The sequence below is a fragment of the Chlorocebus sabaeus genome, chromosome 5, assembly GCF_047675955.1.
Source record: "Chlorocebus sabaeus isolate Y175 chromosome 5, mChlSab1.0.hap1, whole genome shotgun sequence".
Taxonomy (NCBI): Eukaryota; Metazoa; Chordata; class Mammalia; order Primates; family Cercopithecidae; genus Chlorocebus; species Chlorocebus sabaeus.
Genome location: NC_132908.1, coordinates 71,733,027 through 71,754,163, shown reverse-complemented (window position 1 = coordinate 71,754,163; position 21,137 = coordinate 71,733,027). Strand labels below are relative to the sequence as shown.

At 47.8% G+C, this 21,137-nt stretch overlaps 1 protein-coding gene across 2 annotated transcripts in view; it reads right to left on the bottom strand.

Annotated features, from left to right (window-relative positions):
- Positions 1 to 21,137, bottom strand: part of ZNRF1 (zinc and ring finger 1) — a 115,300-nt gene that overhangs the window by 12,670 nt on the left and 81,493 nt on the right. For both annotated transcript variants that reach the window (XM_038008266.2, XM_038008267.2), the window contains exon 2: positions 5,052 to 5,147. In XM_038008266.2, the coding sequence (XP_037864194.1) occupies positions 5,052 to 5,147 (96 nt within the window). The remainder of the gene's footprint in view (positions 1 to 5,051; positions 5,148 to 21,137) is intronic.

Genomic DNA, 21,137 nt, shown 5'->3' with positions numbered 1-21,137 from the left:
AGTCAGAGGGGAAACCCCTAGCAAATGACGCAGAGGCTCAGGTTCCGCCCTCTGGCCTCATTTCCAGCCTAGGTGCGCTGGAGTGCCTGGTCCTGCCGCCTCTTCAGCATGCAGAGCTGCTGGCCCAGTCTGCCAAGGACAGGACAGGGCAGTGCCACCCATGCCAGGCCTTGTCAGCTCCCCTTTTGGGAAATCTGGGGGGCTGTGCTCTTCAGGCAATGGGGTGACCTTGAGCAGAGAGCATGGCCTACTAGCAGCGGCCCATCCAACTCCCCAGGCCTTTGAAGTGCAATACAATTGTTTTGGTGAGCTGGGTCACCCACAATGAGGATAGTGGGGACAGCCAACTAAAGCTCAGGCCTGGAGTGCTTCATACTTTCCTACTGAGGCCACCACAGCTCCCTCCCACAGTCCCCTTTCCTGTAGCCACCTGTTTCTGGTTTCCCCACTTGTGTCAGGGCCCCGCAGGCCTGCCCTCATCGCTTTCGCTCCTCATGCACCCAGCAGCGGCCAGTCTGGCAGCTGGTACAGCTGGTCAGCAACAACTGGACACCTTGGGTGAGCGGTCGCCTGCCCCTCCCTGCCCTCCTGTAGGAGGAGTAACAGGACGGACACCTCCGCAGTCTGACTCCAGCCTGTCCAGCTTGATTCCAGCCCGTATAGCATCTAACAATGGCTCTGGGCAGTGCCCCAAGCAAGGCTGGGCAAACTCCTCAGCCAGCACCCAGTTTCCCCAGGCAGGGAAAGGGTAGGGTGCTTTCATCCTGACCACAGGGTCTCTGAGAGGAGGAGACACGGGACAAAGAAGTGCCTGCAGGCACAGGGCAGACTACAGCAGGAGCCATTTCTGCTTTTCCAGGAAGCCAGATCCTCTCACATTTTTATTTTATATTTTATTTTTTGAGACAGGGTCAAACTCTGTTGCCTAGGCTGGAGTGCAGTGGCGTGATCAAGCCCGCTGCTGCCTCGATCTCCTGGGCTCAAGTGGTCCTCTCACCTCGGCCTCCTGAGTAGCTGGGACTACAGGCACTTGTCACCATGTCAAATTTTTTATTTTTAGTAAATGGGGTCTCACTATGTTGCCCAGGCTGGTTTCAAATTCCTGAGCTCAAGCAATCTTGGCTTCCCAAAGTGTTGGGATGACAGGCGTGAGCCACTGCACCCGGCCTCCTTTGACTTTAAAAGATAGCTTGTGTGACATTTAGCATCTCAAGAGCCTTGAAGATGGGGGCAATGGCCTTTGGCAGAGGGGAGGAAGAGGGCATCATGACGTAAGAAGCTGGACATGGGCTTCCGCCCCCCCAGAACACAGCTGAAGGGAGCTCTCCTTGGTGCTGCTGGCAAATGAACCTGCCGCCCCCCAGATTCTCCCTAGGCCGAGGACCCCTAAGCTTTCAGTTAACAGCGGGTCATCTGCACGACTCCACAGGATTACGATGCTCTTCCATTCAGAGCATCGTCAGTCAGATCCCCATCTCCACGCTTGTTCTGCTAGCCCAGAGACTCAGGGTAAAAATGTGAGTGCGTATTCTTTAGGGCACGGTCCCTCACTCTCAGAGTCACAAACAGAGATGTTAGAAAGGGAGAGAAATTAAAAGACCCATTCGGGTTGATCCATCTTACCCACAAAAAAGAACCAACAAACCCCCTCCCTTCTATACATTATCCTCATCTTCCAGGAAGGCACTTAGGAGGACAGGGGGTTTAACGTTCGGTGCTCTGGGGTCGACCGACCGCCCTTCCCTGCCCCTCCAGCAGGGGCTCAGCACATTCCCAAACCTCCCCAGCCAGGTGCCTGTCCTCAGAGCATCAGGCACTGGCTAAACCAGTTAAACTAGTCTTGCCTTTCGTAAGTTGTGTTTTTTCTAAGCTGGCAGGCAGCTACTGGAGGCCTTCCAACCCACCACTCAGGCCAACCCTCATAATAAGAAAAATACTACTTTCTATCTGCCTCATTTAGGAAGTTTCTACTTTTTTCCTTTGGTGGTTAACTAAATTTCATCTTATATAACCATCATAAATTTTCTAAAAATTTCCGCAATTGGTGCCAACAACCACAGAAAGTGTGTGTGTAAATGGGAAGTCTTCAGGGGAGTGACCAGGAGTTCTAGTGAATCTTCTTAAGAAATCTCTTCACTCTTTAAGAAAGCCCCACCTCGCCCCCTTTCCAGAAAGATTCCAAGAACTCACACCTCTGACTCTGAAGTCTTTTTTTAAATTAGAAAAGGTAACATGCAGCAGGTGAGGGTGGGATGATGACAAATCACAGAGAAAGCATCGGAGCTCCTGAACCTTGGCCCATGGTCTGTGCTCCCTCTGAGCTGGAGCAGGCCCTGGGCGTGCCTGGGGATGCCCACTCCACATACACCCCCGGAAGCAAATGCTCTCTTCTTACCTGGAAGGTTTAGGGTCTTCAGAGAAGACAAAGACTGAACATGAGGAGTCCACACCACATGAACAGTGTCCACAGAGGGCCGGACCATTGTCTCTGAACAAAGCACTTTACCACTTTCAGACAAAGTCCACTGGGAGGACTGGAGACAACTGGCCTCTCTTTGCCTCCAGTGGTAAAGGACTGGCTTTTGCAAAAGACATCCTTAGGTTTAAAGCCTCTAGTTTACACGCACGCACGCACACACACACACACGTACACATACAGAGACACACACACCCTTGAGGAGGTGGCCTGCTTTTCAATTCCAGGACAAAGGAAAAACTAGAACCAGAACCAGAGGAGCAGTGGTCATGCCTCAGGCTGGCTGGCCAACCTCCCCTTCCTCTAAGGGGGCCCCGGCTCCCAGTGTGGTTTCTGTAGCCTTGGGTGAGGCTGCCGGTGGTGGGGTGTAGGGGGTGAACCAACAGCACCAGGCACTCAAGTGCTGATACAGAGGGGAACATGGGGACACATGGTGGCGTCCCAGGCAGTTCTCTGGCAGAGGAGCTGGAGAGGCTCACCTTCCCTGTTCTCTACAGATCAGGGGGGGTAACTGCATTTGGGGCATGGGGGCCCAAGAGCACTCTGTCCTCCACGGCTGCTCTTGCAAAGTTCTTGCTGAGAACCAGGTTTTCTCAGGCTAGGCCCCTCTGAGGCTTCTTTGTATTCTTCCTACAACAAATGCAGTGTCTACAGAGAACGCCCTAGCAACCCACAGGACAAACGGAGGACTTCATGAGGTCTCCACACATGTGGGAAAGAAGTGAATAGGGTTTTTGAGGCTGTGGCTGGGGAGGGCTGTGAGATGCAGGGAAGGCTCCTCTCCCTCCCTGGTCCCAGGCGGAGACGGCAAACAGGGACAAAGCCGAGCCTGAGTGTCCTGACAGCATGCACGCGACAGGACTGACGCGAAGCCTGAAGCACATGTGACAACAGACTTAGAGGCTCAGCGGCAGTCAGCCCAGGAGAAAGGAGGGGCTGTCCCCTGGGGAGGAAAGGGGCTTCCCAGACCACAGCTATGATGCCCAGGGGAGGGCCATGCTGGTCCTCCCACCTGAGCATGGGCTAACAGACGCATAGAGCTGAGCCACGTGGGTAATATGCCCACCTGCATCCAGAGTCTTTTGGCTGAACAAGTAATTAAGAGAGAAGTTTTCAGGAGACCCGAGTGGATGCCATTAGTCAGTTACCTCCCAGGAGATGCTCTGAGACCATGATCCCTCCTAGGCTCATGCTTTGTAGGGGAAAGAGCCTTCTGGGAGTGAGGAGGCTGCAGGGCAGAAAAGAGTCTCCCCAGGAAACATTCTTGCTGGGCTGGTTGCAAGTCATCCAGTCCTCAGATGCTCTCAGAAATCCCAGAACTCTTTTTCCAACCACTACTATGACTTGAATCTGGGAAGGTGGGCCAGGACCGGGGTTGGAGCACACTCAGGTCCACTGCCTGTTCTAGTGGAAGACGCCGTTTTCTGATGAACATGGTTTGGAGACCAGACTAAACACTAAGCATGGAAAACCAAGGGTCAGGCGTGGCGTGGGCTGAGCAGCACTGAGCAGAAGTCTGTGGGCTCTGGAAAACTGCAAAAAGAAACCTATAGAAGGTCTCACATCTTTCATGGCAGCTATAACTTCCCAAGCACTGACTATGTGCTAGGCTCTGTACCAAAGAGCTTTATGTGCCATCTCTTACCCAGTTCTGACAATCCTATGAACCAAGTATTGCTATCCACATTTTACAGACCAGAAAATTGAGGCTCCGCTAAGCTGAGATTGTAGACAGTGAGTGTACATTGCAAGACTGTAGACAGTGAGTGGTAGAGGGAGATTCGAACTCACATCAGCTGAACTCCAAAGTCTTATGCACAGCATGCCAGGCAGATGTTGACAGTCATTTTGTTCCCCAGAGGCGTCCTGTTAGGTTAACTTGGGTGTTTTGAAATTCCCTGCCCTCAGGATCCTACCCACTGCGGTATTCACTGTTCAGCTCTGAGGCAGCCTCCAAGGTAGGAGGCAACATGGCCGGGGTGGAGCAGCAAGGTGGCCCATCCGCATTTTCAATCCCCAGAACATCTCTACGTCACACATACTCCCCGTCAAGCTCTCTGGTGTGGAGTCACAGGACTAAATCAGGTGTTCGTCCGAGTTCGAACATGACAATGAGATGACCAGCCTCCCAGCACTCTGTACATGCCACCAGCACACAGCACCCACCTCCCCAAGGAGGGTGGGTGCTTGCTCTGGGCCCCTCCTCTGAGCCGTGGAGGACATCTGGCTGTCTTGGGGCCTTCCACAGTCAAGTGTGTGACGGGTGAAGGAATGGCTGCATTTCCCAGCCAAAGTCCTCAGAACTGAGTTGCAGAGAGGCAGGGGACTAACCGAGCAACCTGAGAGCCTTCCCAGGCCTCAGACACTTCCCTTCCTTGTCCTGCTCCTCTTCCTCTCTGACTTGAGCAGCAAGGCTCCCTGAACAGTCCACTTCCTCACCACCACTCAAGGACACCTGCCAGGGGGCAGGGTGAAAATACGGCCCAGTGCCACCCTCGACTGGAGGCTCCCCCCAGAACTGGCCGGCTCCCCCGACGGATGCTCTGGAGGCTGGTGAGGCAAGCCAAGCCCTTACCGTTGTAGGAGAGGCGAGGTTTGCTCAAACACATTATAAAGTGCATTTCCATCTCGTCAGAAGCCACAGACTTGGAGCAAATGGGGCACTTGAAACCTGCAAGAGAGGAGAACGGGATGAAATGTTTTCTCCAGATCCAGTACATCCACAGTACATATGGACACTCTCGAATGACAGCTGTGTGGGCTCAGGGTCAATGTAGAGAATGACCATTGGAACAGACCCTAGATCTGTCCTCCTTCAAGGACTCATTTGAGCATTTGCCTTTTTTTGTTGTTTTTGGGACGGAGTTTCGCTCTGTCGCCCAGGCTGGAGTACAGTGGCACAATCTCAGTTCACTGCAACCTCCGTCTCCCCGGATCAAGTGATGCTCCTGCCTCAGCCTCCCGAGTAGCTGGGATTACAGGTGTCCGCCACGATGCCTGGCTAATTTTTATATTTTTAGTAGAGATGGGGTTTCGCTATGTCGGCCAGGCTAGTCTTGAATTCCTGACATCAGGTGATTCGCCTGCCTCAGCTTCCCAAAGTGCTGAGATTACAGGCGTGAACCACCGTGCCCAGTGGCATTTGCCGTTTTGATTGCAGCCTCTGACTGACTACCAGCTTTCACTAGGACTCTCCCTGCCTTATGTCCCTCGTTAAGGTTTAACCAAGGTCACTGACACCTGACTTGAATTTTATTTGCTTTAGACCCTTTCTCAGAGGGGTCTGGTGGACAATGGGGTAGGGAGGCATCAAACCAAGGCACCTGGAAACTCAGCCTTTGCGTAACAGCTTAACATCCTTCTGCCTCACAGCCTTTCAGCCACTTGGTTGGATCACCCTGGGAGGAATCTCATCCCTCACCCAGCTCCCAGCCTCGGCCGCACATGCCAGGTAGCACCTCTCTCCCTCACTCACAGCCCCCTCTGCCTCCCTTGTGGCTTAAGGCCACTGTCCTTTGAGATGTGTGTGAGCTGAGGGGTCTAGCCCTCCAAAGTGCTCCCAGATGCCACACGAGCCTTAGCCAAATGCCACCAAGAGTAACAGCTGTTTCATGGTACCAGGCCAGTATCGGGTATTGTGATCCTGCCGTTTCATTCCCAAGGCAGTATGAACTGCTTACACATCCAAAGAATTTCAACTGATACAGAATTGTACCCATACTGGAGAATTTTGGTTGAGAATCTTCCGAGTTGAACTCTGTTAAGCAAACCTAATTCCTTGATCCATTTTTCCATACAACACAGATGAATTATTTCTAATATTTTCCATTCTACTTTCATTGAAATGACTTTCAAATAGATCAATTCTTTTCCATATAAATTCTATCAAAAAGATCTGTTGCCACTGAAATATTATTTGTCTGCATTAAATTGTGCACGTCACAGCTTCTCCCTTTTGTGACTGTGATTCCTGACCGCCCAGCCTAGACTACCTTATGTGGCACATCTAACAATAGCTGACCCTTGAACAACATGGGCTAGAATGGCGGGGCTCCACTTCCATGTGGATTCTCTATCGCCTCTGCCACCCTGAGACACAAGACCAACCCCTCCTCCTCCTCCTCTTCCTCAGCCTACTCAATGTGAAGACGATGAAGACCTTTATGATGATCCACTTCCAGTTAACGAACAGTAAATATATTTTCTCTTCCTTATATATATTTTTAAATGTTATTAAAATTTTTTTAATATTAGAGATGGGGTCTCGCTATGTTGCCTAGGCTGGTCTTGAACCCCTGGGCTCAAACAGTCTCCTGGCCTCAGCCTCCCAAAGTGCTAGGATTATAGGTGTTAGCCACCGTGCCCGGCAACTTCCTTATCATTTCCTTAATAACATTTTATTTTCACTCTCTTTATTGTAATACAGTATATAATACATTTATAACATACAAAATCCATCTTCATCGACTGTTTATGTTATTGGTAAGGCTTCTGGTCAACAGCAGGCTATCAGTAGTTAAGTTGTGGAGGAGTCCAAAGTTATACACAGGGCTGGGTGTGGTGGTGCACGCCTGTAATTCCAGTACTCTGGGAGGCTGAGGCGGGCAGACTGCTTGAGCTTAGGAGTTTGAGACTAGCCTAGGCAACATGGCAAAAGCCTGTCTCTACAAAAATTACAAAAAAAAAAAAAAAAAATTAGCCGGGAGTGGTAGTGTGTACCTGTAATCCTAGGTACTTGGGAGGCTGAGGTGGGAGAATTGCTTGAGACCAGGAGATCAAAGCTGCAGTGAGCCATGTTCATGCCACTGCACTCCAGCCTAGGGGACAGAGCAAGACCCTGCCTCAAAAAAAAAAAAAAAAAAAGAAAAAAGAAAAAAGAAAAAGTTATATGCAGATTTTTGACTGTGTAGGAGTCAGAGCCCCCCACATAGTTCAAGAGTTCACTGTACTGTTGTAAAGACTGGACTCGTGTGTTCATTTTTAGTCAAATTTCCCATATGCAGTTTTAATTCACACTAGTGATAACCATCTGCAACATTTCTTTTCTTTTCTTTTTTTTTGAGATGGAGTTTCACTCTGCAGCCCAGGTTGGAGTGCAGTGGCACGATCTCTGCTCACTGCAACCTCTGCCTGCAGGGTTCAAGAGATTCTCTCACCTCAGCCTCCCGAGTAGCTGGGATTACAGGTGAGTGCCACCATGCCCGGCTAATTTTTGTATTTTTAGTAGAGACGGGGTTTCACCGCATTGGCTAGACTGGTCTCAAACGCCTGACCTCAGGTGATCTACTTGCCTGAGCTTCCCAAAGTGCTAGGATTACAGGCATGAGTCATCCAATGTTTCTTTTCTTTTTTTTTTTTTTTTGAGATGGAGTCTTGCTCTGTCGCCCAGGCTGGAGTGCAGTGGCCGGATCTCAGCTCACTGCAAGCTCCGCCTCCCGGGTTTTCGCCATTCTCCTGCCTCAGCCTCCCGAGTAGCTGGGACTACAGGCGCCCGCCACCTCGCCCGGCTAGTTTTTTTGTATTTTTTAGTAGAGACGGTGTTTCACTGGGTTAGCCAGGATGGTCTCGATCTCCTGACCTTGTGATCCACCCGTCTCGGCCTCCCAAAGTGCTGGGATTACAGGCTTGAGCCATCGCGCCCGGCCCATCCAACGTTTCTTATGAAACAGATAAAAGGCTGAATGTGGCCGGGCACGGTGTCTCACGCCTGTAATCCCAGCACTTTAGGAGGGCAAGGCGGGGAGATCACTTGAGCTCAGGAGTTCAAGACTAGACTGAGCAACATAGTGAAACCCTGCCTCTACAATTAAAAAAAATAATAAAAAAAAATAAATTTTTATTTAATTGGGTGCCTAACTACATGAAAAGCCATGACTCTGGTGGCCCAGGGTGCTAAGAGACGGGAGGCTAACTGATGCACCACTTTGTTTAAAGTCCTCTCCAAATCTTTTTTTTTTTTTTCTCCCTTCATTGGCAGTGCTTTGAACTATGTGACCAGGCAGAAAATTCAGGGCCTGGTTAACTACAAAGTGGACACTTGACTCCATGGCACACCTCTTTCCTCAGAGATTCTTAGCATATAAGCATCTCAGCTAAAAAGTCTTGGAAATGCTACCAATCCAAGGACTTTGGCGGAGCTCTGGGAAAGGGCTGTATTTCTAACCTCTGGGTGGTTACAAATCCATCAGTAACAAAGCCAGAAGACCAGGCCTAGTGTGGTGGCTCATGCCTGTAATCCCAGTATTGTGAGAGGCTGTGGTGGGAGGATCGCTTAAACTCAGGAATTTGAGACCTGCTCAGGGTACACAGTGAGACCCCGTTCTCCACAAAAAGGACACAACAACAACAACAAACCCCAGAAGAACTTAAAGAAAGGAGGGGAATTCCAGCCAGTTTTCTTGCACAGCTGGATCTAAACACACCAGGCTGATTATTTTCTAACTCGGTTTAGAAATATGCAGATTCAGGGTCACAGCTCGACGGGGTGGTCTCACAGACGGAAGATGCTTTTCCGATCCAGCCTAAGTCCCTCTACAGTCACACGGGGTTTTTGTCAACCCCAAAGACCAACGTTTTGCAACCCTTTAAATAACTAAAGGACACCTGCACTTTAACCTGGGAAGGTGGCACCTGCCTGCAGGCTGAGGCTGTGGGAGGAGAGGAGGGATGTGGTCTAGGACAGGCCCTCTGCCTCCAGGCCCTGACACTCTCACTGCCTAGCGTTCAAGTGACCTGTGATTAAGAACAAAACTACACCTCACGGGTACTCACATTTCTGAGAACTCAGAACAGATTCAAGGTTATCCCTATAATAGCATCATTTACTCCCCTGTATTCCAGCGTGATTCCTTGAGTGCAGGAGCGGGGTTAAGTTACAGCTAAGGTGCTAGGAAGTAGGCCACCCAACAAGGTCTATAAAGGAATGTCACCAGACACTCATGTCCTAGAAAAAAAGGGCTGAGACTCACATGTTTAGAGTAATCCCCTCACTGCCTAGATGAGGGAACGGGCCCTGGTGAAGGCCTCTGAGTAGCACACTGTCACACAACTGAGGAGGTACAGCTGAGACTAGCCTCAGGGTTCTCTGCTTCAAATCTAAAGTCCTTTCCATCAGGGTAGGGAGATTTGGTCATAGGGTTTTAAGAATGAGGTAGGTTGGGAAATATCACCTGGAGAGGAAGCACTACTGGTGTAGGAAGAGGCCTACACTTTAACTAAAACAGGGTTAGTAACACCAGTATCTACTACCTCTGGTGTTTCTGTTTTGTTTTATTTTGGCATAGCTCAAGAAATAACTCTGGGTTGGGTATTACAGGGTGGTTCACACCTGTAATACCAGCATTATGGGAGGCCATGGTGGGAGGATCACTTTAGCCCAGGGGTTTGAGATCTGCCTGGACAACATAGGGAGACTCTGTCTCTATTAAAAAAAAATTTTTTTTTAAATTAGCTGGGTGTGATGGTGCACGCCTCTAGTCCCAGCTACTTGGGAGGCTGAGGCAGGAGGATCGCTTGAGCCCAGGAGGTTGAGGCTGCAGTGAGCCATGATCATGCCACTACACTCCAGCCTGGCCAACAGAGTGAGATCTTGTCTAAACAAAAAACAAAAATGAATAAGTTGGTGTCTATTACATGAGTGGGAAATCGCATGACGACCTGGCTTTGCCATCCTCGAGACCATGGCAAGGGCACACTGGCCATGGGCTATGCAGAGTCCACTAGGGGGTGGCCAGCAGCCCCATCTCTGCTGGGTGCCATCACCGTTTCCTTTGAACGTCTCGATCACTGTGCACTGTGACTGGCACTTGCCATAGTGCCAACTGGAAACCAACAGTCTCTCTTTAACCTCTGCAGCACCTACTCTTGCGTATGTTAATAAATAATAGTTTGCGTTTATTGAGTCATTACTATGGACAGCCATGGTGCTTTACGTGTCTTCTCATATACGGTAGGTAGGTACTATCTACCATTAATGCCATTTTACAGATGAGGACATCAAGGCTCAGAAGAGTACATAACCTGATCAAGATTCACATGGCAAGAGCCAGAGCTGGCCCACGACACCGAGAGTCTGCAATCTTGCTCACATGCTGTGCTACTGACTGACTAGCACAGAGGAGTTACATGGCAGAAAGAACAAAAATACTACCAGCTATTACCGACTACTCATTTATGAACCTTCTACATTGTCCCAGCAATTTCTCCTTAAGTGCCCCATGGTCCTGACTAACCTCGTAGCCTGAAACAATGGACACTTTTTTTCTTAGGAACTCTGTTAATGTGGAGTTCTGCTTTCCGTTTGGCACTGAGCCTACAGCACTGGTTGTAAGATGCTGAATCTGCAGATTACCTTTTAAACGGAAAATAAAGGGTAAAAGGTAAGAAGGACAGAAAACCACAGACAGCTAGAAAAGACTAATATGCCCACTTTCTTTCCTGAAAGGTCATCCGATGACCAAGATGGATTCTCCCACTCTGCCGCCCAAATCTTTTCCCATAAGCGTGCACTACAGCCCTAGAGAATGATAAATCCTGTGACATTTATGAGCTACCTGAAGGTTAAAACATCCAGGAAATGTTGAGTCCATTTTGGAAAAAAGCTCTCACCAAATTAAAATCAGCCCTGCAAAACAAAAGTAAACCAAAGGTCTGCAAAGTCATCCAGCCCGCATGATTCTGTCAAATTTCCTAGGAGACCTTCATCAGCACTCAGAGCAGGTAAGAGATGCTTTTTTATTTTCCTTCAGGAGAAAGCTACAGGACATTCCCTAAGCCTCTGAGACCAGGCTCTGCGCGTCACACCCTGGAGGCCAGGGAAGCAGCCAGCCAGCGCTCCAGCAGCTCCCTGCACAGGGGCTGTGTCTGCCAAAAGTTTGCGACCGTCAGTGAAGGGAGATGTCACAGTCTGGTCAGGCTTGCTGGCCAAGCCTGACACTGGTTCACTGTAGGCTGTCATCTCCTCCCACCAGACAGAGGCAGAGGCAGAGGCAGAGGCAGAGGCAGAGGACGTACCCCTGGTTCCTTGTCCTTTTCTGCCAGTATCTTCAAATGAGGAAGGAATGAATGACAGAGCACTGTGGGGAATGTGTCCTTAATCACCCAGTTCTGCTCTGGGTGGGTTCTGCCAAGCAAATGCGTCTATAGGATCCCTTCACTTCCGATCAAGAGAAGCCAAGAGAGTCCTTCTAATGGAGACCTGGTTTCCTTTCTTTCTCTTGTCATTAGATCAGCTCACTGTTACACAGCCAGAAGAGCTGAGCAGAGAGCTGGATCAGCCAGAGTCCAGCTGCTTCCTGTCTTTCAAAAAGTTCCTTAAGTGGGGAATCCTTTGCCATTTGGTTGGCTGTACCAGAGAGCAAAGCTCTTGAGAGAAGACAAGTCTGCACTTGCCATCTATGACCTCTTACTGTCAGGTCAAAGGGACACTCACAATGTCTGGGTAAGCCCACTGCCAGGTGAACCAACAGTGATCCCAGGAATGCTGATGTGGTCATGTGCATCAAGCATGATCCTGGACCAGGGTAACTGGGCATCCCTTCACCCAGGCCCTTCCATTTGACAGAGCAGCTGAGGAAGGATGGGGGCAACTGGTTCAAGCTACAAGAACTCTCCCAATCCACTACAACATTTATCATGCAATATCAACTCGCGTTTTTGTGCCCTGGAGACCGATACACTTCTCATTTTCCAAAGCTGCAACCTTTTCCTTTAAGACCTGATTTCTCAGGGCGGGACCATGTGCTGGCGGTGTGTTGCTCCAGTTTCCCTCCCCAGCCCTCCCTTCTCCCCCTCCCCATGCTGATGCGCTATTTTAAAGGCTGCCCCAGTTCTGCCTGTCTCTGGGATCACCTAAAGGTAGAAGAATCAAAGGAAGCAACCAGGGTAAAGAAAGCCACGCCACGCAGATGGGAGGTCCTGGGGCAGATGGGCAGATGAGGGTGCCTCTCGGCCGAGGAGCTCAGAGAGCGCCCACCCCTTGACTTTGTCCTTAGCATTCAGTTCTTAGTTTCCAGCCTCGATCTTTCTGTCACATCCTCATGGTGCTTACTGTCAATAAAATGGGACTTGAATAAACTAATTTTAATAAATGGGATTTATTACAAATAAAGATCAAGGGGTAACCTTGATGATTCCCTTTTACATTTCTACACACATTCTTCACCCTCAAAGACACAGACTCCCTCTCTGTCAACACAAAAATAAGTGAAAACCAATGCGCAATTTATCAGTTGCTGAAGTGTGAGTCAGTCTCTCCTAGAGAACATTCTCGACTGGGAAAGGCCCAGGAATTCTGGCTTTTGCCTCTTCCAAAACCTCTCTTCTGGACTCAACCTCTGCAGTTCTGTTCTGGGGCCTGGAGGTTCACCTATTTCCCCAGAAATTTCTCATAAGCAGACATCAGAACAAGCCATACTGACAATTAAAGTTTAATGTATCTCTGTATGTGTGTTTACATACCTGTTGTGATAGGTCAATCTGATTGGGTCAATGTTGAGCCCAGATTATTTGGCTCAACATTATTTCTGGTGTGTCTGTGAGGGTAGTTCCAGATGACATCAGCATTTGAAACCACAGACTGAGTGAAGCAGACTGCCCTCCCAAAGGTGAGCAGGCCTCATCCAATCCACTGAGGACCTGAATAGGATCAAAAGGCAAAGAGGAGAAATTTCACTCTCTCTCTGCCTAACTGCTTGAGGTGGGACACAGGTCTTCTCCTGCCCTTGAACTAGGATGTACACCATCAGCTCTCCTGGTTCTCAGGCCTTCAAACTCGAACTGCAACTACATACTCCACGAGTTTTCCCAGGTCTCCAGTGTGCAGATAGCAGATCATAGGATTTCTCAGCTTCCATAATCATGTGAGCCAATTTCTTATAATACATCTCTACACACACACACACACACACACACACACACACACACACACACACACACACACAAAGTCACTCACTCGCTCTTTCTCTCTCTCTCACTCACTCTGTTGGACCTGTTTCTCCAGAAAACACTGACCAATAAATCTGTCTATTAAAATACCAAACAAAAACTTTAAAGGACTAGCAACATCAGATGTTGGTAATGTTGGTGAAGATGTGTAGCAACCAGAACTCTCACATGTGTTTGAGGGAATATAAAATGACACAACCACTTTGAGGAAAGGTCTAGTCGTTTCTTATAAAACAAACATACACCTAGCCTATGACCCAAGCAATTTCTCATCTATGTATTTACCCAAAAGAAATGTCAACATATGCCTACAAATAGTCATTTACAAGAATGTTCATCACAGCTTTATTCCTAACAAGCAAAAACTGGAAACAATCCAAATGTCGGTCAACAGAATGGATATAGAAACTGTGGTACATCCATGGAATAAAATGAAACACTACTCAGCTATAAAAAGCAATGAATTACGGATACAGGCAACAACATGGATGAATTAAAACATGCCAAGTGAAGGACACAAAAGTGCACACATGATTCTAATTATATGACGTTCCAGAAAAGGCAAAATTAGTCTACTGTGGAAGAAATCAGAACAGTGGTTGTCTCTAGGGGTCAGGGTGGGGGCGGAGATTCACTGAGAAGGTAATGAGAGAACTTTCTGGGATGACAAAAATATTCTATATCATGAGGAGGGTTTGTGTTACACACGTGTATGTGTTTGTCAAAATCGACCAAATACACACTTAAGATTTGAGATTTCATTGTTTGCAAATTTTACCTCAACCAGAAAAAAAACCTGTAAACAAGTGTGGAACTGTAGTTAACGATTTATATCAGGGAAGTACACTGATGTCTGCAATAAAATGAACAAAAAAATAAGATGCATAAGTTAAACTTCTTCCAACTTTTCCAAACGTTTGAAATTTTAATAAACATTGAACAAAGTGTCAAGCAGTGAGCTGTGTTGTGAAGAAAAAGCCAAGCAGGGTGGGTGGGGGTGCTAATTTGGATACAGCGGTCAGGGACAGCCTCTGAGGAGGTGACAGGTGTGCAGAGCCCTTGAGGTATTAGAAGAACAGTGAGGGCAGAGCATCCAGGCACCGCAAGGACAAGGGCAGTGGGTGACAGCTGGGGGCACACTCTCACTCTCAATCCTTGTATATGCTCAAATACCTTTCTTTCATTCTGACAGCTGAACGGATAGCTTGCCTGGGTACAGGATGCTTGAGTTGCATTCCTTTTATCCCCGTGGTCTGTAGATGAAATTCCAGCATCTTCTAGCTTCTTGGTGTTGCAAATAGGAAATCTGGTGCCAGTGTGACTCTTTTTCCTTAATAATTTGTTCCTTTGGCTTCTGAAAGCTTGAAGATTTTTCTCTTCATCCTAAGAGTTCAGAAATGTTACCAGGACATGCTTAGAGTGTCTTCTCTTATCAGTTTTACCTTTCATTATGCAGACTCAAGTCTTCCTTCTTTAGGGAAATGTTCTTCTATATGTTTCATTATTTCCCCTGGTGGTAAGTCATCAATGCTGTTCACCATATATTTCTAGCCTTCCTCCTTTCATCCATATATAATGACCGCATGTGCCCGCTCTCTTCGAAGTTAAGAGAGGGTCTGTGATTTGCTTTGGCCAATGAAATGTGAGTGGAAGAACGTGCACACACCCAAGCAGACTTTAAGAGCCAGGGCATGACCCGCCATTCTACCTGACTGCTGCAGGGACCAGGGAGCAGGTGTTGTGAAGAAGCCTCTGCTGGCTCAGGTCCCTGAGTAACAACAGTGAGCAGAGTCCCCGCTCTGGACCTGCAATGTCTGTGGCAGCATCGGGAAGAAATCAATGTGCCGAGCTGAGCCAGCGAGCTTCTGGGACCGTGTATTATGACATCATAAGCTAGTCCTGGCCAGTCCTGCCTCAGGCACCCTTCCTCTAACCTTCTTCTTTCTAGAACTCCTGCTGCTTGTATATCAAATCTCTTGGTTCTATCTTCCAGGTCTCTTATCTCTTTCTCCTAACTTCTCTTTGCATTTTCTCTGGAGCTCAGCCTTTCTAACTTTGCCTGGGACTCAACTGCCTCCCCCATGCTTGGCTCAAGGAGGTAAATGGTTGGCACTGGGAGTCAAGGAGTTAGGATATTTATATTCTGCTCTTTACAAATATAGGCTTCCTTGTATCAACTACAATCTAGGTACTTGTCATTTTCAATATTTGTATTCCATATGATAATCTAGTGATATTGTGCCTAGCCACTTTCTTCTGTTGGGTGTTAGGATTCTCAATTTTTACCAACTATAAAGATCCTCTTAGTAGTGATCTTCATTTTCTACTCTAAGCATGGTATATTCCACTCCAACATATTTCTGCTGTTTCTGAATTCTACACTGACTGGTATGGAAGAAAGAGAATCAGACTAGGCATCAGAAGAAAACAGGCTTTCCCCATCACTAGCCAGATGGCCTTGTACGAGATACTTAGTAATATTCAAGTAGTGCCCCTTCCTATTCCAGAATTGTTTTAAAGTCCAACCAAGGATGGATGTGTGAATGCTCTGTGCAGAGTAAACCATTTTATCGGCTGCATCTGGTACTGCTCAAATATACTGAAGCTTGCTGGTAAATCTGTCCATTTGAGGAAATTCACAAATTCTTCAGGCAAGAAAAGTGAAAAATGAGCTGAACTTACATAATGTATTTTGTGGACTCCAAGATGCCATCAGTTGTAAGAGGCACCATTATAAAACTCCAAGAAAGGGAAGAAAAACTGCCAACAATTTTTTTCGATATGGTATTCCACAGATGTGATTATATGACAAATCTCGATTTTAAAGTTGTTAAATTGTGAAGTGTCTGTGCCTTAGAATCAACGAACATATGAAAAATACATATATGAATATTTGAAAAATCATACAGACTGAATTCCAATAATAGACCCAATAAATTTATTCCTGGCCGGGTGCAGTGGCTCATGCCTCTAATCCCAGCACTTTAGGAGGCCAAGGCGGGTGGATCACTTGAGCTCAGGTATTCAAGACCACCGTGGGCAACATGGTGAAACCCTGTCTCTACCAAAAATATAAAAATTAGCTAGGCATGGTGGCATGTGCCTGTGGTCCCAACTACTTGGGAGGCTGAGGCGGGAGGATGGCTGGGGCCTGTAAGTTGAGGCCGCAGTCAGTCTTGATTGGGTCATTGCACTCCAACCTGGGTGACACAGCAGGACCCTGTTTCAAACTTATTCCTTTCCACTTACTGCAAACCAGAAGAGCCTGAGTGAAGACATTTGTCTACAGCTAGGAACAAAAGGAAGGACTGCACAGTGTGTGCATGGAAGTGAGCATGAGGACATCAAACCCCCCCTGCTGTACAGTAAGTCCAGGCTACAGCCTGCCAGGCGGAACCTCAGCAACAGTATTCCAGTCACATGAAGAATGGGGAAGGCATCTACCAGGAGCAGGAGCTACGGCCATTCATTGGTCCTCTTCCCTTTGACCCTCTAGCACATTTCTTCCAAAGAGAGGCCCTTAAAGAGCTACTTAGGAGGGAAATGACAGGGAAGTAGGGGCAGGGACATGATGGTCCAATGACCTGAGTCTGAGCAGATACAAGAAGCTGAAAATTGACCAGGTGCAGCGGCTCACACTTGTAATTCCAAAACTTGGAGGTTGAGGCAGGAGGATTGCTTTAAGTCAGGAGTTCAAGACTGCCAGCCTGGGCAACATAGTGAGACCCCCATCTCTACTTAAAAAAAAAAAAAAAAAAAAGCAGCATCAGCAGCAGTAGTAGCAGCAGCTGAAAATGTCACCATGAGTGTGAAATGTGAATCAAGTCTCTAACTACTGTCTAAGAAAGATGAATATCGATTTATAACTCCTTGTCACCTGGCTACCACGCCTGGGCAAATTTAGGGGCATTCAATTATGACTCAAACAGTGTGGATGTAAAGTCTCCAGGGAAACACTTGGCTTGTATTTTGGAGATGTCTTATTTAAAGGATGGACCATCTGTTGAAAAAGGAGATCCTCTTCCTCTTGGTGCAGTAGCCCAAGAATTTCTTCTAGTTCTTAAACATTAGGGATTACCTACAAGCTAGGCAGTAGGATAGACAGGTCTGGTCAGGAAATGCCTGGTCATTTGAATGAACATCACGCTCTCCTTGCACACGGCTGCTCCACCTCTGTTTCCACCGCCGACACACTGCACACCTACATCCCTTGGACCCAAAATCCACTGCTACTGCTGGTGTGGACTTTCCAGCATTTGGGCAATGCCAGAGAACACTCCTAACAGTGGGATGAATTCCCCTGCCTGTTCCTCATAAAATCAGCAACAACTGGAGCCAAGGACCACCTTCCCTCAAGAAACAAAAACAAAGGCAACAACAAAAACTGCTCTCTAGGTAAAAAAGGCAGTTACCACTCCCAAGGGATTTGTGGGCTGTCTATACAGCAGAAGAAAGTGTCACTTCCTCCACCTTCAGAAGGAACACTGTCCAAGTAGGACCAGCCATGCAGGTCAGGCTTCACTCTTGGCAGATGCCCTCAGAAAATCTTCCTAGAAAAACAGGACTGGCCTTGGAACTGCCCATTTGCGCTTGCTTCTTCCCTGGATATAGACTGTTTTCCAAGTCCTGGAGTCCTTATTTTTATTTATTTGTTTATTTTTGAGACACAGTCTCGCTCTGTTGCCCAGGCTGGAGTGCAGTGGCGCCATCTTGGCTCACTGCAAGCTCCGTCTCCCGGGTTCACGCCATTCTCCTGCCTCAGCCTCCCGAGTAGCTGGAACGACAGGCGTGTACCACCACGCCAGGCTAATTTTTGTATTTTTAGTAGAGACGGGGGTTTCACCATATTGGCCAGGCTGGTCTCGAACTCCTGACCTTGTGATCCACCCACCTCAGCCTACCAAAGTGCTGGGATTACAGGCGTAAGCCACCACACTTGGTCCTCATTTTTTTAAGAGACAGGGTCTCCCTCTGTTGCCCGGGCTGGAGTGCAGTGATGGGATCTTGGCTCACTGCAACCTCCACCTCCCGGGCTCAAGCAGTCCTCCCACCTCAGCCTCTCAAGTAGCTGGGACTACAAGTGAGTGCGCCACCACGCCCAGCTGGAGTCTTTATTGATGTCATTAGAAATCCCAACCTCCAACTAACTTCCCTTTTTTGGTGGAGTGTGTGTGGGGTGTGGGGAGGTGTTTAGAGGGGAAAAGGGAAAAAAGAGTTAGGGAAGGGAAAAGGACAATGAAGGAAACTTTGACAGAGAATCTATACGGGACCAACAGTTGATTTCTGGGCTCCTAAAGGCATTGTCTACCCTACTGTCCACCCTACTGGTTGATAGGAATTTTTCGCCAACAAGAAAGGAAATGCCTGAACACGCTATTAGATCATCTTCAGCACAGCATCTGACTCACCAGTGAATGAACAAGACACTCACATCTAAGTGACTGCTCATATGGAATGAAGCCATTTGCCTTGCACTATGTAACTTATATCAGTTGATGCCAACAGCCCAGCCTTTCTGTCACTGGAGGTCTGTAAGAAGGCTCCTTCCATGGCTCCCAGTATAATCCTGGGATGCAGAATACATGTGCTGCTGTATTCATTTCATTAAAACCTTTGGCTCGGCCAGGCACAGTGGTGGAAGGGAAGGGGAGGGGAGGGGAGGGAAGAAAGAAAGAAATGTATGGAAGATAATTTAAAAAACAAGCAGCCAAATATAATGGAAAAACAGGGATCTGGGCTCAGAACTCCAGCATTCAAGTGCTGACTTCTCCACGCACAAGTTATGTGACCAAGGGCAAGTCCCTGAACCTCCCTGAACTTCCATTTTCTCATCTGTAAAACAGGAATCATTTTACCACCCTAGCCATGACACGGGAACATGTGTGTAACCAGCTGTACAAAGATGTGGTAGGCAGAATAATGGTTCCCTAAACAAGTCCACCTCCAAATCCCCAGAACTTGTGAATGTTTATCTTATGTGGCGAAAATAACTTGGCAGATGTGATGAATACAGGACCTTATTCAGGTGGGTCCGATGTAATCACAGGGTCTTTATTACGGAAAGAGAGAGGCAGAGAAGAAGGTATGACTATGGAAGCAGACAGACAGAGATTTGAAGATGCTTTGCTGCTAGTTTTGAAGTTAGAGGAAGGGACCATGAGCCAAGGAAAGCGTGGCCTCCAGGAGCTGGGAAAGACAAGGAAATGGATTCTCCCCCAGAGCCTCCAGAAGCAGCACAGCACTGGCTGCAGACACCTTGATTTCAGCCCAGCGAGACCACTGCAGATTTCTCATCTCCAAAAATGCAGAAAATACATTTGTGTTGTCAAATTTGTGGATATTTGCTATAGCAACAATAGGAAATGAATGTAAAACCTTCTAAGAGAAATGGTTGTTCTTCAACAACTTTTTTTTTTTTTTTTTGAGACGGAGTCTCACTGTGTCGCCAGGCTGGAGTGCAGTGGTGTGATCCTGGCTCACCGCAACCTCCACCTCCCAGATTCGAGCAATTCTCCTGCCTCAGCCTCCCGAACAGCTGGGATTACAGGCATGCGCAACCACGCCTGGCTAATTTTGTATTTTTAGTAGAGACAGGGTTTGTACATGTTGGTCAGGCTGGTATCGAACTCCTGACCTCAGGTGATCTGCCTGCCTCGGCCTCCCAAAGTGCTGGGATTGCAGGCATGAGAAACTGCCCCCGGCCCCAGCTACTTTTTTGTATTTTTAGTACAGATGGGGTTTCACCATGTTGGCCAGGATGGTCTTGATCTCCTGACCTCGTGATCCACCCACCTCAGTCTCCCAAAGTGCTGGGATTACAGGCTCAAGTCACCACGCCCAGCCTGGATCGACTCTTAAAGGAGAGTAGCTGGGGTTCCCTAGCTCTGCTGAAAATTATGAAGCAGGATATCTTAGTCAGTTTGAGCTGCTGTAACAAAATACTGAAGGCTGGTGGCTTAAACAATAAACATTTCTCTCTCACGGTTCTGGAGATTGAGAAGCCCAAGATCAAGGTGCTGCCAGGTCTGATGTCTTGTGAAGGGCCTCTCCCTGATTTGCAAATGGCCACCATCTTGCTGTGTCTCACATGCTGGAGAGAAAGCGCTGGTGTCTCTTCTTCTTCTGGGGGCACTAGTAATTCCATCACAAAGGCACCACACTCACGACCTCTTTTAAACTCACTTATCTCCCAAAGTCCTCCTTAAAACACCATCACATTGGAGATTAAGCTTCAACACATTAATTTTGGGGGAGTAGGGGGATAAAACACATTCAGTCCATAGCACACGGCATCCTCTCTTGGGAAACCATTGAAAACTGTGCCCCAAGAGAGGATGCCACGGGCTATGGACTGAATGTGCCACACTTAATAGGATAAGCAGCCAAATCAATCAGTCTATCCATTCATATGTATTCTAGTTATTAAGTTGTAAGGAAAATGGCAAAATAAATACATTTTCTCCCTTCAGTGAACTGATGACCCATTAAGGGAGAGGAGAAAAGACAAGGCCACAGAGTTCTCATTTCTTTCACATCCCGAAGTGGCTGTCTAGTGAATGTGTCCCACACACAACCTCTTGACCTGAAACCTACGGCGATGGACATCAGCAGATCCATCAGCCTCCTGAAATAAGATGCCACATTCTAAGGGAGATTCATAGAGTTAGATGTCAAAAGTGTTTGGGCTCAGAACCCGAAAGTTCAGAACCATTTATAT